Below are 18966 nucleotides of genomic sequence, written 5' to 3' on the forward strand. Positions count from 1 at the left end.
CATCTGTCAATCTATTTCTGACATAGTCTGTCAATCTATTTCTGACATAGCTTTTTCTAAGTCTCATTGAAAAAAAAAGCCGCTTAGAAAAATATGAAAATGCAAACATAGAGTTGGGCAACTTTTTTTTTTTTTTTTGAGGATCTTAAATTTGTTTTAGGGCTACTTTACATATGTTACTTTTCCAGGTAGTATCCAAGGAACATTTATGCAAAGTTGTATTAAGATTGGTGAAACGGTTTTGAACTATTGAAAATATGTTTTCACCATGTTCTGTAATTTTTAAAAAGTTAACATGCTAAAAATGGGATGAAAAGTTCTGCAATTTTTGGTTCTGTTTATTTTTAGATTAAATATGTAAGACATTTTTTATACAAAACCTAAGAATCTTGTATAGTTGTGTACAGTATATTGTAATCTAATTTCACTATCATGTTTGGCATATCAATACACTTTCATCTGCTTGCTTACCAAACAACAGACAGGTGTGGCTAAAACTGCCATTGTTATCTTATTAATGAATTTTGTTTGCAGCCATTTAGTAAACTGAATCTTAGAACCCTACATGATAGAGACCAAATGTTTAGATCTGAGTGCATGATTGAAACAACATGATTTAAATGTCATGTTTTTTTTTTTTTCATCCTGTTCAATATTGATTCCAATTGTATTTTTTTAAGGTGGGAACAACCAGCCAAAAACACCACTCCCTGGGTTACACAAGAAGGGAAAACATTGGAACAGTGGATGCAGAAATGGAGGTTAATGGTGACAGAAATTCACAAAAAAATGGATGACAGAAGTGTCAAAGCCCAGAGATGATTGTTGCTTTACTTTATGACTTGGCTCAATAAACTGTTTACAATCTTAAAAGTCACAGTGTTTGCTTTTTTTTTTTCTATTATTCTTTTGGCTGTCCTATAGCTCTCAGTAGTTATGCCTGAGCTGGATGTGGCAAAATATGTAGGTCACAGGTGGCGCTGTATAGCCATGAGAAATACTGCATTTCTCATTAATGACTCAAAGACAAGCCTTATTATTATTTTCTCTCAGAAATAAAGAGCAAACAATTCTGATTCTGACCATTGATATGAATTCCCTTTAAAACATGTCTGATTCATTGTATATTTCTGAAATTTTTTTTCCCCTGTATTTTAGTCTCAGTTCATTACAAATCAACGTGACACAAGTCTTATCTTATAAATTACAGATGTTTTAAAGTAGACTATAATTAAGTGCATGTTAATTAGAGACTTCAACTCTGCTAAGTGTCATCTGTTTTCCTTATTGATCAAGGCAAGCCATTGCTTTCTCTACTCAGTCTAATAGTTCTAGGGATGAAATGGTGTATTTAGGAATTTTGTCTTGGAATAAATATGAAGTAAGAAGTGTGCCTTTACTAAACAACCAATGAACAGCTAATTATATTTCATTCACTTAAAAAGTGGAAAAACACACTTGTAAAAATGAGTTAGTTTATTCAGTATGCTGTTAGCTATCACATCAGGACATAGGATTTTATAGTCTTAAGTAACATACATTGAAGGAACTGAAGTAGGCTTTGATAAAATACATTCAATACAAAATGCAGCTGTTAGTCTTTACTACAAGAGCTTTTATTTTTTAAAAAAATGTATAAAAAATGTGTATTGGCTTCAAATCTAGAATAACTTCATACAACATAAATGCTTTGGCTAGTTTGGTGTTCGTAAACTGGTAAATTAGTTTCCGCATGGCAAGTTTGACTGGGGACTGGAAGAAACTTGGTAATACTAAATAAAAATAATAAAAATGTTCTCATATTTTTTGGTACATGTCCTATACAAGTAAGAGTACACAAAGGACAGTGGCCAATACATTAATGTAGAGATGGTCAACAGCACACACACACACACACACAAAAGTGTTTAAAAAATCTTATTTTTTTCCTTAACATTTAGTGTCATCCAATGTATTCAATCAAGTAGCTCAACATGGTTGCAGGCTTAGGATGAAAAGAAGGAAATGGTAAAATACTGTTTGATTTGAATAAAATCATTTAGAATACAAAACAGACAACAAATAACATGCAAAGTCATTCCCTACACAAGAGAGAACAACCTGCTACTATCATTAACAAGCAGCAATTCAAAACATTATTTACAGTGTGAGATATTTATGTACAAATGTAATATCAGCTAAGAGGTGATGGTACGGCAACTAACATATTCTGTTCATAAAAAAACAACATTATGCTGAAACATAAGATTGGATCTTATTGATTTCTATTTCTCCACAGCCCATTCTCTCATGCTTATGTTGGTAAATACCAAATCTATTTGTGACCAGATCACTTCAAAGTAGAAATATTAACAGATATGATATGTTGTGATTTAAGCATTACTAATGTGTCCCTAAGGCTATTTTTATTATTACAAAATATTTAGCTGTTTATGTATATTGTATATTCTTTTAAATATATATATATAAATAGATATATATAAAGTTAATAAATTATAGGTTATGTGCCAATATACATATTTCAGTGTTAACTTTTGATTATATAATAAATAATTCCCAATCTCTATAGGTGCATGTACTAAGTATACAAGTTCTGTATATTTAATAATCTTTCCATTTTGGACATTTATCTATGGTGTAACACTGTTGAAAAAGAAACATAATACATTTTAGGCAGCAGAGGTGATAAACTCATAACACACACGCATACTTGTAATGAGCAATTCTTAGAAAATCTTATAAACAGCAACAAAAGTCATACATTAGTCATAATTTAAATCAAAAAAGATTTTGTATCTACAAATAAAACATGCCCCAAAAAAATCATTTGGAATTAAAGCTTAAGAGTATAAAACAAACTGAGCAAACATTTAAAAATAGGCTTAAAAATTATTTTCTCTAAAATATGTTACATTCTGAAAAAAAATATTTTTGTATTAAAAACAAAATGAAAACGATCAAGGCATTTCATTTGATACTTATTTCTTTTGTTCATACAATATTTGACCTAAGTGTAAACCCAGACAAACCAAAACAGGAAGTATTCACAAACATTGACTACAAACATTGACTGGAGGTCAGGAAGTTAGCTTGAAGGCTTGTCTTTGTTTTTACTCTCTGGTACAACAACAATGTTAGATGTGACTTTATGGAAGGCCTGCATCCACTGCCTCTTGTCATGCTCATCATTAGCTATCAGAGTGTGAGTTTGACCTTTCTCAGTGTCCATGAAAGATAAGCGGATGACATTTTTACCTGAAGAGAGACAAAACAATGTTCAAATAGATCGTAGAAAAAGAGATACTGAACTGTGCTGACAATTAATTTCTGGTGACATAGATGTCAAAATACACGTTTTATTTTTGAAATGACTCATTTGAATTGGAATTAGATGTGTCTTGGAAATGAGAAAGAAATTCTATCAATAATACTGAAGTCTTAAATAATAATTTTAAACAACTAATAGGAAATTAAATTAGACATTCCTTGCAGATTAGGAGTAAATTAAGTCTTAAAAAGTATTTTTGAATGACACTACAAAATATTTTTAGCCCATAAAAATCTTGGTGACAATTTAGAATTACATTTAAAAAGAAAGAGAATGCCATACATTTTTCAAATACCAGAAAACAGACTTTTTGTGTTCAGCCAGTACAATGTTAAATACTGATAACATAAAAACAACAAAATAAAATACTGGACAACAAAATGTTTTTCAATACAAATAGTTCAAAGATGAAACAAACTACTCACCAGTTAGCCCTCCCTGACCAAATGCATTTCGAAAAGATCCCAACTTGACTTCACCATCTGGAAGGTCTTGGACAAGAAGTTCTGCAGTTGGAATGGGCTGCCTATAGATCTGATACATTTGTTTGCCACTTTGTGTGCAAGACCTGGATACTAGCAGAACTTTGTCAAAGAGAAATACATGGAGTTTCTGGGAGAAGAGAAACAAATAAAATAATGTTAATTGATACTGGTTAGAGTTCCAACCTAGAATAATAATTATTGTTTTCTTTATTTAGGATTCTATTAAATATCAGGTCAATTGCATTCATCAGTGTTGGCCTCTTTCAGTCGTGGAGATGAGAGCCTGGGCATTTATCAAACAATAAGTATATTGTATAAAGCATTGTTTTACATTTTGAATGGTCTTTAAAAGTTGAGGATTACATCCTAGTCCAAACCTACAATTTAGGGGATGGAAGAGGAGAAGGGTTTGAACCCAGGACCACCAAATGATAGTCCAGAGCACATAACGCATGACCAGGCAGCCTTAGGAAATTTATATCAAACATTAGGTCAGTTTTATCTAAAATTAGGTCAGTTTTATCAAACATTAGGTCAGTGGTATGTCAAACATCAGGTTGGTTTTTATCAAACATCAGGTCAGTGGTATATCAAACATTAGGTCAGTTTTATCAGTAAGTGAGTCATATCAAACAACAGGTCTTAGATAGTAAATTTTGTAAAAATTATGCTAAAATTGTGTAGTGTGACTTTGTAACCATTTGGAAAGTAAGTCAATTCTCTATTCATTTGAAATGAATTGGACAGTTCATGGGACCCAAATTAAAGTGTGTAGGACTTACGCTTCCTTTTGTATTCTTCATGCATCCACTACAGACAAAAGCCTGAGAGTCTTGTATTGCTGAGACTCTCTGGAGAAAACAAACAAAAAATAAATTAAACTACAAGTAGGCTGGATCAATCAAGTACTTCTAAGTACAGATATCATGTGGGAGAATGTGCTGGCTAAACTATTTGTTTAGCACAATTGAAACAAAAATAAACATTAGAAAAATAGACTTCTTTTGGGTTCTCTATGACCTGCCTGATTAATAGAGGTCAATGACAAACATTTTTAAAGTAGGGTAGATCAAATCGATCAGATTTTAGCTTCCAAAACAAATATTTTGAAAAAAAAAAAAAAAAAAATAATAATAATAAGACATAAATACCAAGCACTGTTACAACTAAATAAAGTTATTTTTGCTTATAAAATTAAGGGGTGGGATGATAACAGAGCATGTTATAGGAGGCAAGTCCTGGTGGAAACTTCTAGAATCTCATTTGTCCACAACACTGGTTTGGGAAGGTCAGCTGACAACTTAGTATAAGCCACAGAGTATATATGCTAAACTTTACATAGATACCTGCTTTTGTTTGTTTTATATATTTAAATTTGAAGACAATAATATTTACCTGATCATCATATAAATAAATAAGTAAACTTTTGGCATGTTCACATCTAGCTAGACCAGTTGCCTCATCTGCTTCTTGAATTATTGTCTCCATTTCTTTAATCTGAAAAAAAACAACATTAAACACTGGAATTGAATGGAAGTTTAAACATTTGAGGCATTCAACCAGACTATAAACAAAGTCAAAAAATAACTTTCAAAACAAAGATGTTCTCTAATGAACAAAAACATGGTCTAAAACACAAACTACTTACAGATTGTTCTAAGTTCTCAGCCTCCTCTCTATCATTTAGTGTCTGTGAACAAAATCAAGTATAAATACAGTTGTTGTTGTTTTAAGGAAGAAACTTTCAAACAAAATGAAATGATCATGAAACATTTACTTTAAACTTATCCCCCCAGGCTAAGGCACTCTGGGCTAAGATAAGGGGGAAACTTTGAAGATGTCAAAATAATTTTAAATTTTTATAAACAAAAAAAAAAACATAAAATACTTTCTCTATGCTAATAGCAACATAAATTTGTAACTTTTCTTAATTCACAATAAAAATATATTTTAAAAAGTTCAATAAAAAGTTGTTTTTTTTAAAGGTAAAGTTGCTGTAGCCCAATGATTGACCCCCAAGGAATGAGTTGTGTGAGCACCATTAAGACTTACGTATTTGGCAATGCTTCGGATGAGAAGAGGATATTTCACAAACCTCCCTCTAGCACCATCTAAATGAACACAAACAAAACATTGATATTGAATTGTAACCAGTATCTGCACCTAGTCTAAGTTACATAACAAATAGTGAGATATAATTTCACAGAGAACTTTGAAGTAAACACAGTAATAGCAAGAACTTACCAAGTAGTGACCAGAGGTCAAGTTTCCTACTGAAGGGGGAGGCCTGGCATCGCTGGTAGAAATCATTCAAAGCAGGCTCATTTTTCTTTTCATCAAATATTTCTTTAGCTTTAATTTGATTTGCACAGAATGTAACATAGGCACTTAGTTTATTGGTCTGTATAGAAAACAAAACAAAACTACACATTAGCAGAGAAGCAAACAGTGAATGCTTTACCTTCTAAAAAATTACTTGAAATAAAAATCTGGGCCTGTTGATTGTAATTGTATGCAAGCAAAATGAGAATAACTGTCATGGTTAAAATACAAATAGAGAAACTGTGTCTTACCCATTCAAGGATTTCTTTTCCAACACTCATTGATGTGCCATCAGGTTTTCTCTGAGCCTCTAATCTGTCTAATAAATCTGAAACAAACACAATCATACAAAAAAAAAATAATTAAATAGTCACACACAAAGATTAGAAAAACAAAAAGTACATAGTAAAAGGAGTATGTGCCATGTATCTCTAAGGTAGGTTAAAGGTTAAAATAGCTTTTAACAAGTGCACAAATATTTTAAAAGAAAATGTTTAAAAAAATTGAGTGTTATGTTGTTACCTCGATGTACAGGTATCAGATTGTCTATATTTCCAAACAATGTGCAGACATCAGATGCTGTCATTAACCCTAGTGTCACCAGTGTGTCTCGATAGAGCTGTCAAACAAAACAACATATTAATGTCAGTGTCTGCAGTGTTACAAAGCATCTCTTAAATACTTCTAACATCAGCAACATACAAAATATTCAAATAACAAATATCATTAAGGGACCTACCTTAGCAACATTTGCTAAATCTTCAAGCATATCTTTTTCTCCTTGATACAACTCATAAATTGCCTGTTGAGGGAAACAAAAATATGTTTTCATTGAAATCAAATCTTTAGAACGGAAAAAAAGAAGTGGCTTTGAATTCTTTATCAAATTTAGATTATCCTAGCCAATACCTCTAAATAACCGTAAAGATCAGAAATTTAAGATGAACCACTTCCATATGTTGTATATTAATATTTGTCACTTTCCCTAAACCTTGCTACTCTAGGTCTTATGGTTAAAGACTCACCTCCTGCCTCTTGATGTCTACGTGGGAAAAGGCTGACAAAGTATTGGCATTTTGGCCCCCTGCAAAGGAGTCCACCCAGCTGACCTGTTGTCTTCTTTTGGCAGGAGAGGGCTGAGGAGGCTTGTAGGGGGAGGTGGGTTGACGAGAAGGTGAACAAGGAACTTTAAAGCCATCTGGATCTTGTTGCTGGAGAAAGAATTGGTAATCTTAGTCTTTGAGCTCAAAGAAATTAAATCCCAAAACCATATTGGACAAACTCAGAATAAGAGACAGCTTTACATATAGAGAAAGGGAAATGTCTTTATAGTCTTAGTACAAACAGTTTGACTTGATTCTATTTCCTGAATATCTTCATAGTGTCAGTCCAATGAATTGACTTGATTCTTTATGTCCCGTGTTTAATCATAATTGCTTTCTATATCAGACTAGTTTTAGTACATAAGATTAATTCTAGTACTTAAGACTAAACTTAGAATGCCAGGTACAGCTATAAATGGGGGTTTGAAGGTTTTAAAGCTGAAACAGATCTAATACTAGCAGCACTCTGGGACGAAAGGTTATTGAGAGAAGTTCAAGAACATATGACAAGACAGAGACAAGCTCCACAGAAATGGTGAGCCACTCTGTTCAACGCTTTCACAATCCCGCTCTCAAAGAAAACAAAAGGTCATTCAAGCGAGTTATCTGGTCCCGCATCGTGCTGCTAGTATTACATATTAAAGACCTAGATCTAGACTAGATTCTATCAATCAAAGAAAACAAAAGGTCATTCAAGCGAGTGTAGTTATCTGGTCCCGCATATATTATTGCATGTTACAGACCTAGAGCTAGACTAGATTCTATCAGTCAAAGAAAAACAAAAACTGACCTGCTTCTGGTGATGTCTTCCTGGTGAGATCAAGTTGACTAAAGACGTTGAAACTCTCAACAGAGATCTCTTGGACTTTTTCTGGAACACAATAGACAGAAGGTTTGTTTACAATGATTTTATCAGAGAGAGAGACATAGAGGGAAAGGGGGCGGGGGAGACACATTTTCTATATTCAACTGTAGCTTATGAGTTTTTTCAGAGAAACAAATCGTCTGGTTATTTGCGTCTGTCCTACAAGAGCAATGCCAATACAATCAATTCATCCATATTCATGTAAGAGCGTCCAGAAGTCGCTTCAAAGTTTTCTGAGCCTTTCACAACTCTTCAGATTAAAAATACTGCCTTCATGCCTCTCTCTCTATCTCTCACAGTGATTTACGCTGTAATATTGTCTACGTACTAACAAACATCTCCAGTTCAAGATGTCTAACAAATACTGTCTACGTACTAACAAACATCTCCAGCTCAAGATGTCTAACAAATACTGTCTACGTACTAACAAACATCTCCAGCTCAAGATGTCTAACAAATACTGTCTACGTACTAACAAACATCTCCAGTTCAAGATGTCTAACAAATACTGTCTACGTACTAACAAACATCTCCAGTTCAAGATGTCTAACAAATACTGTCTACGTACTAACAAACATCTCCAGTTCAAGATGTCTAACAAATACTGTCTACGTACTAAGTTAGTACTACTAACAAACATCTCCAGTTCAAGATGTCTAACAAATACTGTCTACGTACTAAGTTAGTACTACTAACAAACATCTCCAGTTCAAGATGTCTAACAAATACTGTCTACGTACTAACAAACATCTCCAGCTCAAGATGTCTAACAAATACTGTTTACGTACTAACAAACATCTCCAGTTCAAGATGTCTAACAAATACTGTCTACGTACTAACAAACATCTCCAGTTCAAGATGTCTAACAAATACTGTCTACGTACTAACAAACATCTCCAGTTCAAGATGTCTAACAAATACTGTCTACGTACTAACAAACATCTCCAGTTCAAGATGTCTAACAAATACTGTCTACGTACTAACAAACATCTCCAGTTCAAGATGTCTAACAAATACTGTCTACGTACTAACAAACATCTCCAGTTCAAGATGTCTAACAAATACTGTCTACGTACTAACAAACATCTCCAGTTCAAGATGTCTAACAAATACTGTCTACGTACTAACAAACATCTCCAGTTCAAGATGTCTAACAAATACTGTCTACGTACTAACAAACATCTCCAGCTCAAGATGTCTAACAAATACTGTCTACGTACTAACAAACATCTCCAGCTCAAGATGTCTAACAAATACTGTCTACGTACTAACAAACATCTCCAGTTCAAGATGTCTAACAAATACTGTCTACGTACTAACAAACATCTCCAGTTCAAGATGTCTAACAAATACTGTCTACGTACTAACAAACATCTCCAGTTCAAGATGTCTAACAAATACTGTCTACGTACTAACAAACATCTCCAGTTCAAGATGTCTAACAAATACTGTCTACGTACTAACAAACATCTTAGTAACGCCTAAACTAGGACCCGCTAGCCGTGACGCTTCGGCCTCTAGAAACTTCTGGCCTCATAATGATGTAGCAGATTATCGGACACTTTTGACTTGACCATTTCTATTAGTTTTATATATATATATTTATTTATTTAGATATTTATATTATATTTGCGGTCATGCGGCCCGCAACACGCTTGTCGGAAATCAATATGGCCCGAGGTTGAAAAAGGTTCGGCAATATTGGCCTTAAAGTTAAAGTCAGGTGTGGCAACCAATACAAGCAATAATGGTAAAGTAAGTGTTTGGTGTCAGACTACGGGAAAAGAACTTTGTATTTTACAAGAGATATTATACTAATTGGCGCACTAATAGGCCTACCGACTCAAACACACACTCGAGTCATTTTACCAAAGGTGAAACTTGTGGATGTCCTACCTGTCTGACAGACAAGAAACGAATCCTACAGTTCTCATTCTCATCTCCGCTAATCTCTACGTCACTCCCACTGTTCCTGCGTTTCTTCGGCTTCAAATCTACAGTGAGATCTGACCTTGGGGCTCCGTCTGCGCCCTTCATTTTCACCTCTGGTTCTATCAGACAATCTTGGCTGTCGTCTGCGAATGTCACTTTGTTGGGTGTCATCTGGTCACCCGTGAAAAGGTCGGTAAAACGTACGGAATGGTCAATCAACAAAAGAACAATACTAGAGCAAGTCCAGAAACAAGTTGAAATGTCAAGGCTTTGACTAGGCCAAACACAAGTACACTGGCTGAATGTTCTAGAACTAGTGCACTAGACGAGTGTCTCTCAATCACAATTTAGCTCAATGCTAATGCCCCAGAAACAAACGTTGTATAAACTCCCAGGATCAAAGGTTCAAAGTCAAACACTATTTTGTTCAATCAGAAACACGAATATCTCCAGTACAATGAGTTAGTCCAAGTTTTAGAAAGTCAAGAAATGATTGTGGTCAAAGCTTCAATCCTCCAGCCACAGGTTGACAACAAAGTGACCAAGACAACGTCCACGCGTTATATTCTAAAACTCTCTCTTGTGTTTGGGTTTCCAGGGTAAACTTTGGGCCCGGCTGCTGTTCCTATAGTTTCCAACGTCAACAAACGTGGCACCGAGCGGGATGGCGGGACGAGACGAGCCAGCGAGAGCCGCGAGTTTTATCCCGGCCTGTATCGATCTCCTACAGGAGGAACTAGGGTTAGGGTTAGGAACAAATCCCTTTGACAAGGCTTGGAGATAGTACGCCTCTGACACTTGACATTAGTGTATACAAAAAAAAAAAAAAAAAAAAATACGTCATAGGTCACTTGGTCATTTACAACCGTCCAGATAAAGATTCCACAGATTCCCCTACCCTACTTTTGTGTATCCATTACGAGAGAGACCAGACAAAAGCCAATCCCCCAAAACTGGACTAAAGCCAAGAGTATCATGACAGACTCGATTGAAACTAATATGCTTGTATGACTGGGTCAGAATAAATTGTAGGCGATCACATCTAGTGGACACTATGCATACATTCAATGTAAGAATCATTTTTTTTTTAATTATTTTTTTTGGGGGGTGGGGGGTAATTTATTTGAAGGTAGAACTTGTGTAACTAATTGTTTGAAATTATTTTTCCACTGTATAGTGACATATGATCATGGTACAGCTGGTGAACACATTTAGTCTGTCAACAGTTACAGGGTGGTGGTTTTGGTTTTAACACTTTCGGTGTTGGTTTAATACAAAGACAGAAAGTGAGGAACTTTTTTTTTGAAAGGGTGACAAATAACTGATTTAATTGTGACAAGACACACACCTGGAAATGAAACGTATTTCTTCAGTCTTTACATCAAAGTTTGTGTGTACATTTACCTATAATTCTATCAAATGTAGAAAAAAAAAAGACTTATGTTACAGTGATCCGGAGTCAATGACAACTTGTTTTTTTAATCTTATAGTTTGTGTACCTTGTATATAGATATAAGCTTACACAAATATGAAGAAATGCAAAAAGATATTGACGATGAAAATATTAAGTTCGATAACAATGATAAAGGAAGATACAACAGAAGATGATATTTAGGATGAAGAGTGAAGAGTCTATGAAACAAATGGTCGGGGAGTCTGGTGGTAAGTCAAGTTCAAAATGATGGACGGGAAGATGTCCTCCATCAAATAGTCTAACAACAGGTAGATAAACTCAAATAGTCTAAGTACAGAAAGAATTGCTTATCAAATAGTCTAAGAACAGGAAGATTTGCTCATCAAATAGTTTAAGTATAGGAAGATTTGCTCATCAAATAGTTTAAGTACATGAAGAATTGCTCATCAAATAGTTTAAGAACAGGAAGATTTGCTCATCAAATTGTTTAAGTACAGGAAGAAGGAAGATTTGCTCATCAAATAGTTTAAGTATAGGAAGATTTGCTCATCAAATAGTTTAAGTACAGGAAGATTTGCTCATCAAATAGTTTAAGTACAGGAAGATTTGCTCATCAAATAGTTTAAGTACAGGAAGATTTGCTATCAAATAATCTAAACACAGGGAGAAGATGTGCTTAAACTGTAGACGCAGTGAGCCCCAAAAGACATACACCTAAGATAACATGCACTAAACTAAACATTAAATTCACCCACCCCTCTCTAGCATGTACTCGTAAGAGGAAAAAGTCTATTCATGTAGTCATACTTAGAAAAACAGAAAAACTAATTCTATTTTCTTCCATGCCATGGACGTAACGTTTCACCTTGTTGCATATTGAATGAAGTGACGGGGCGTATGTTGTCTGGAAAGAAATCAGTTTCCAATCAATTCAGCTTAACACAGAAGTATCTCAAACTAAGGAGCAGTGGGTTATGGAACTTTGACCAACAACACATACACGCAGATATGACATTGATATTGTATACAAATATATCTGGTTTGATCTTGACCTTCAAATGTTGGTAACAAGATGAGGGACTTGATGACGCTGAGTAGGGTTTACTGTCTCATCACGTTTAATCTAGCCTCCCTTCCCCCTTGTGGGGGGGGGGGTCACTAATTCACATATCCACATAGACAAAATAAGCTTTGCACCACTCATGAACAAAACATACACCCACGCCAGAAAACAACTCTGGCTGGAAAGTCTTTGGGGATTTAGAATTTCCCACCTCTAACTGATCGTACACTCTGCATTTGTGAGAGTGTCTGCATGTATGTGTGTGTGTGTGAAGAGTGATGGTGAGTGTCTGCCTGGGTGTGTGAGAGAGAGAGAGAGAGTGTCTGGGTGTGTGTAAGAGTATGTTGTTTGTCCCTAACGTGGCAGTGCACAAAGATTGAGTCGTGACGCTGGTCAGATTGGTGCTGTTACCACTACAAACATTAGATACATCACTTACTGGTGATTAGAGATGGGCTGCCAAGATTCTGTAGAATTCTCAAACTCGGAAATGTAGTTTGATTATATATACACTACATTACTGTTGTATCTACGCCACGTTACTGTTATATCCACACGACATTTATTCACGTTGCTTGACGCACTACCAATTTTAAGGTCTCTGCCCCCCAGAGACACATTTTAAAATGAAACGGCTCTCACCCCTACAAAACACAACGAACAAAGTAGTCGTTCATCAGAACTTTAAAAGATCTAAAATATGATGTCGGATTTTCAATATCTTTTGTAGTTTACGAGATCTAAACGGGACGGACAGACAGACAGACAGACCACACAAAACTAATAGCGGGGGGACGCTAAAAAATGGATCTAGTGAAATACCATACACATCTATTTTAAATCTTAGTATTGTCAGTTTGTCTACGATAGGACGCAATGTATTGGCGATGGACTACACATTTTAATTGTGCACACATGACTATACATCGATGTGAATTTTGTGACTGGTCAGTAGCTCTGGAAACAAGCCCACCAAATACATTCAACAGACAAAATAAACTACATAGACATGTAGTAGCTCTGGAAACAAGCCCACCAAATACATTGAACAGACAAAATAAACTACATAGACATGTAGTAGCTCTGGAAACAAGCCCACCAAATACATTCAATAGACAAAATAAACTACATAGACATGTAGTAGCTCTGGAAACAAGCCCACCAAATACATTCAACAGACAAAATAAACTACATAGACATGTAGTAGCTCTGGAAACAAGCCCACCAAATACATTGAACAGACAAAATAAACTACATAGACATGTAGTAGCTCTGGAAACAAGCCCACCAAATACATTCAACAGACAAAATAAACTACATAGACATGTAGTAGCTCTGGAAACAAGCCCACCAAATACATTCAATAGACAAATAAAATAAACTGCATAGACATGTAGTAGCTCTGGAAACAAGCCCACCAAATACATTCAACAGACAAAATAAACTACATAGACATGTAGTAGCTCTGGAAACAAGCCCACCAAATACATTCAACAGACAAAATAAACTACATAGACATGTAGTAGCTCTGGAAACAAGCCCACCAAATACATTCAATAGACAAAATAAACTACATAGACATGTAGTAGCTCTGGAAACAAGCCCACCAAATACATTCAACAGACAAAATAAACTACATAGACATGTAGTAGCTCTGGAAACAAGCCCACCAAATACATTCAACAGACAAAATAAACTACATAGACATGTAGTAGCTCTGGAAACAAGCCCACCAAATACATTCAATAGACAAAAAAAACTACATAGACATGTAGTAGCTCTGGAAACAAGCCCACCAAATACATTCAACAGACAAAATAAACTACATAGACATGTAGTAGCTCTGGAAACAAGCCCACCAAATACATTCAACAGACAAAATAAACTACATAGACATGTAGTAGCTCTGGAAACAAGCCCACCAAATACATTGAACAGACAAAATAAACTACATAGACATGTAGTAGCTCTGGAAACAAGCCCACCAAATACATTCAACAGACAAAATAAACTACATAGACATGTAGTAGCTCTGGAAACAAGCCCACCAAATACATTCAACAGACAAAATAAACTACATAGACATGTAGTAGCTCTGGAAACAAGCCCACCAAATACATTCAATAGACAAAATAAACTACATAGACATGTAGTAGCTCTGGAAACAAGCCCACCAAATACATTCAACAGACAAAATAAACTACATAGACATGTAGTAGCTCTGGAAACAAGCCCACCAAATACATTGAACAGACAAAATAAACTACATAGACATGTAGTAGCTCTGGAAACAAGCCCACCAAATACATTCAATAGACAAAATAAACTACATAGACATGTAGTAGCTCTGGAAACAAGCCCACCAAATACATTCAACAGACAAAATAAACTACATAGACATGTAGTAGCTCTGGAAACAAGCCCACCAAATACATTGAACAGACAAAATAAACTACATAGACATGTAGTAGCTCTGGAAACAAGCCCACCAAATACATTCAATAGACAAAATAAACTACATAGACATGTAGTAGCTCTGGAAACAAGCCCACCAAATACATTCAACAGACAAAATAAACTACATAGACATGTAGTAGCTCTGGAAACAAGCCCACCAAATACATTGAACAGACAAAATAAACTACATAGACATGTAGTAGCTCTGGAAACAAGCCCACCAAATACATTCAATAGACAAAATAAACTACATAGACATGTAGTAGCTCTGGATACATTCAACAGACAAACGGTTGCTCTAGAACTTGCTGTGGTGTTCACACGTTGGAGTGTTCAATGTGTACACGATGTAGGAGCGCAGTATTGATTTGATGGCCCAGCAAGAGAGTGAGCTAGATCTCCACGTCTCGGCCATATAGACTCGATAGGGGCCTGAGTGGGAGGAATACAATCGCCTCCCACGCTAGACACAAGACCAGGACAACGGGAGGGGGAAAAAGAAGGGGGGAGAGGAGAGAATTGATTCCTGACAATGACTGCGGTGAATGTTGCGTACATCCTATGTAAACTTTAGATATGTCTTTTGTGATAGAATCTATGTGTAATGTTGGGAGTGATGTTTATTTAACAGTAATATAGCAGACATTGAGAGAGAGAGAGAGAGAGAGAGAGAGAGAAAAGTGAGAGAGAAAGAGAGGGAGAGAGAGAGAGAGAGGGAGAGAGAAAGATGGAAAGAAAAAAAGAGAGAGACTAAACCTGACCGGCACAACAATTTACTACGAACTGAGCTATGTGTAGTTATACCAAACATCGCAAATAAAATACATTTTTGGTGTAGATCATCTATTCTTGTCTTCCTGACCTTGTAATTGAAACGAGCACTACCTGTAGACAATATTGCAAGCTGACCATGACTGGGTGTTTTTTTTCCCTGCATAATGCTCCAATTGGGCCTCCAACCAATCCCCTTTTCTAAGACAAAAAGACAGCGCTTTGGAGCAATGTTTCAAGGTGAAACAAAGCGTCTTTGAGCACTCAGCGTTTAATTGTCTTTGTGTAACAACCTTCCAACTCCTGGCACTCATGCAAACCTTTTAGTAGTGTGAAGAAGTCTTTCACTTCACATCGGATGTAATGTTATTGCCGCCCATACATACATCCAATATATCATGATCTTTCAAAGCTCTGATGCAACCGGCTACTTTTTTCTTTTCTGTATACGAAAAGTTTAATTTTTACAATTAACAAACTATGCGACCAGGGTTGTTGTTTTTTTTTAAGAAAATACACAATTTTTAAAACTATTCACTGTTAATGTTAAAAAACAAACAGCTCGAAAGACTATATTAATAAGGGAAAAGAAAGGACCAGTATATTTGTAATATTCATGTGAAAGGTTTTATTTTTTTCTCCCAAAATAATGTTATGAAAATAATTTGTATTACTAAATTTAGGATTTCTGCAATAAGTTTTACATTTAAATAAAATGTTACGGTTTTTTTTTTAAAGAGAAAGAATGCATTTAATGTGTACATAAGTCGAATATCTTTTAGAACAATAAGCAGTGTTTCAAGTGGAGTACAATGTCTACTGAGGAAAGTACACAAAGACATTAATAAAGAAAAAGGAAAACTTTCTTCCTTGACACCTTGAATGAGAGATTGACCCTTTACAAAACCATCAATTAGAGAGAGAATCATTCAATCACATCAGTTCATCATGATCCACATCTTCAGAACTATCAGTTCATCATGATCCACATCTTCAGAACTATCAGTTCATCATGATCCACATCTTCAGAACTATCAGTTCATCATGATCCACATCTACAGAACTATCAGTTCATCATGATCCACATCTACAGAACTATCAGTTCATCATGATCCACATCTACAGAACTATCAGTTCATCATGATCCACATCTTCAGAACTATCAGTTCATCATGATCCACATCTTCAGAACTATCAGTTTATCATGATCCACATCTTCAGAACTATCAGTTCATCATGATCCACATCTTCAGAACTATCAGTTCATCATGATCCACATCTACAGAACTATCAGTTCATCATGATCCACATCTTCAGAACTATCAGTTCATCAAAGTTATAATAATGAAGTCAATACATCTCCGTGGTATCAGTTCATCAAAGTTATAATAATGAAGTCAATACATCTCCGTGGTATCAGTTCATCAAAGTTATAATAATGAAGTCAATACATCTCCGTGGTATCAGTTCATCAAAGTTATAATAATGAAGTCAATACATCTCCGTGGTATCAGTTCATCAAAGTTATAATAATGAAGTCAATACATCTCCGTGGTATCAGTTCATCAAAGTTATAATAATGAAGTCAATACATCTCCGTGGTATCAGTTCATCAAAGTTATAATAATGAAGTCAATACATCTCCGTGGTATCAGTTCATCAAAGTTATAATAATGAAGTCAATACATCTCCGTGGTATCAGTTCATCAAAGTTATAATAATGAAGTCAATACATCTCCGTGGTATCAGTTCATCAAAGTTATAATAATGAAGTCAATACATCTCCGTGGTATCAGTTCATCAAAGTTATAATAATGAAGTCAATACATCTCCGTGGTATCAGTTCATCAAAGTTATAATAATGGTCAATACATCTCCGTGGTATCAGTTCATCAAAGTTATAATAATGAAGTCAATACATCTCCGTGGTATCAGTTCATCAAAGTTATAATAATGAAGTCAATACATCTCCGTGGTATCAGTTCATCAAAGTTATAATAATGAAGTCAATACATCTCCGTGGTATCAGTTCATCAAAGTTATAATAATGAAGTCAATACATCTCCGTGGTATCAGTTCATCAAAGTTATAATAATGAAGTCAATACATCTCCGTGGTATCAGTTCATCAAAGTTATAATAATGAAGTCAATACATCTCCGTGGTATCAGTTCATCAAAGTTATAATAATGAAGTCAATACATCTCCGTGGTATCAGTTCATCAAAGTTATAATAATGAAGTCAATACATCTCCGTGGTATCAGTTCATCAAAGTTATAATAATGAAGTCAATACATCTCCGTGGTATCAGTTCATCAAAGTTATAATAATGAAGTCAATACATCTCCGTCTCCTGTGGTATCAGGTCGTCAGTCAGACTAAGAATACAACAGTATCGGCAACACTTTCGTAGATTACACTTCTCTTCTTTATGTATTGCCGGAGATAGGGTTGGGGTTGTTGATAGGGTTGGGGTTGTTGACATTTTTTAGTTCATAGTTTCTTATATGCATGCTGAAAATATTGAATCTTCCTTTTTACCTGCCTGGATGGACCACTTCGGGGGCGATTTTAAGTTTGTGTGGCTGTCTTTGTAACCATGTCAGTAATTGAGCTCTACACTAAGCTTAGAAATGTTTCTTATAGCACTCCCAATCACAGAAATGTTTCTATTCTTCAACAAGACATAATGTATTCCTCCAGCTTAGGAACTTCCCCTTGAAGTTGTTAATATTGAAACTTTTCTTGTTTAGAATTGTGTCTAGGGGAGAGAACAATGTGCAACAAAGGCTAAGAAGACCAAAAAAAAAAAATCTCCGGAGGATGTGATGTTATTTCCTGAACCTCTTCAACTCCACCCCCTCAGCTCAGTCTTGAAATGACATTAGCAAACTCCCAGCGGGGACTTCACAAATAGGGATAAGACTCATAACACTCTCCCCTCCACGCGCTGGACAAACATGGGACGTCTGGACATGGCCTCCCCACTTCCCAAAAATAAATGATCTGTGGCCTCAAAACACACACACACATACACATACACACACACGGTGATGGAGGCGGTAAATCGATGAGAAAAAAAAAGGTAAAGGGGAGGGGAGGTTGGAAGATCTCAAGATTCAATATTCCTGATCGTTAGTCTGGCCCTCAATTCTTTCCTTCATTTTGTAATCAATAACTAAGTAGATTGAAATGGACAATCAGAAGACACTGAGGGAAGCTGAGG

General features: G+C 35.3%; 2 protein-coding genes across 8 annotated transcripts in view; one reads left to right on the top strand and one right to left on the bottom strand.

Moving 5' to 3' along the window:
- Positions 1–873, top strand: part of LOC106053151 (HAUS augmin-like complex subunit 5) — a 31559-nt gene extending 30686 nt beyond the window's left edge. For all 5 annotated transcript variants that reach the window (XM_013208624.2, XM_056025536.1, XM_056025537.1 and 2 more), the window contains one exon: positions 681–873. In XM_013208624.2, the coding sequence (XP_013064078.2) occupies positions 681–822 (142 nt within the window). In that variant the 3' untranslated portion in view covers positions 823–873. The remainder of the gene's footprint in view (positions 1–680) is intronic.
- A 585-nt stretch (positions 874–1458) lies between these two features.
- The window catches only part of LOC106053152 (rho guanine nucleotide exchange factor 3-like), a 93614-nt gene continuing 76106 nt past the window's right edge, over positions 1459–18966 (bottom strand). For 2 of the 3 annotated variants that reach the window (XM_056025535.1, XM_056025533.1), the window contains exons 4-15: positions 8029–8109; positions 7161–7346; positions 6875–6937; positions 6658–6754; positions 6387–6463; positions 6058–6214; positions 5866–5924; positions 5462–5503; positions 5209–5310; positions 4596–4664; positions 3754–3940; positions 1459–3255 (exon numbers count right to left, since the gene is read on the bottom strand). In XM_056025535.1, coding sequence (XP_055881510.1) covers positions 3086–3255; positions 3754–3940; positions 4596–4664; positions 5209–5310; positions 5462–5503; positions 5866–5924; positions 6058–6214; positions 6387–6463; positions 6658–6754; positions 6875–6937; positions 7161–7346; positions 8029–8109 — 1290 coding nt within the window. In that variant the 3' untranslated portion in view covers positions 1459–3085. Of the gene's footprint in view, positions 3256–3753; positions 3941–4595; positions 4665–5208; positions 5311–5461; positions 5504–5865; positions 5925–6057; positions 6215–6386; positions 6464–6657; positions 6755–6874; positions 6938–7160; positions 7347–8028; positions 8110–9999; positions 10654–18966 lie in introns of those variants that run through there. The other variant, XM_013208631.2, reaches the window with a different exon arrangement.

Source organism: Biomphalaria glabrata, chromosome 4 (genome assembly GCF_947242115.1).
Source record: "Biomphalaria glabrata chromosome 4, xgBioGlab47.1, whole genome shotgun sequence".
Taxonomy (NCBI): Eukaryota; Metazoa; Mollusca; class Gastropoda; family Planorbidae; genus Biomphalaria; species Biomphalaria glabrata.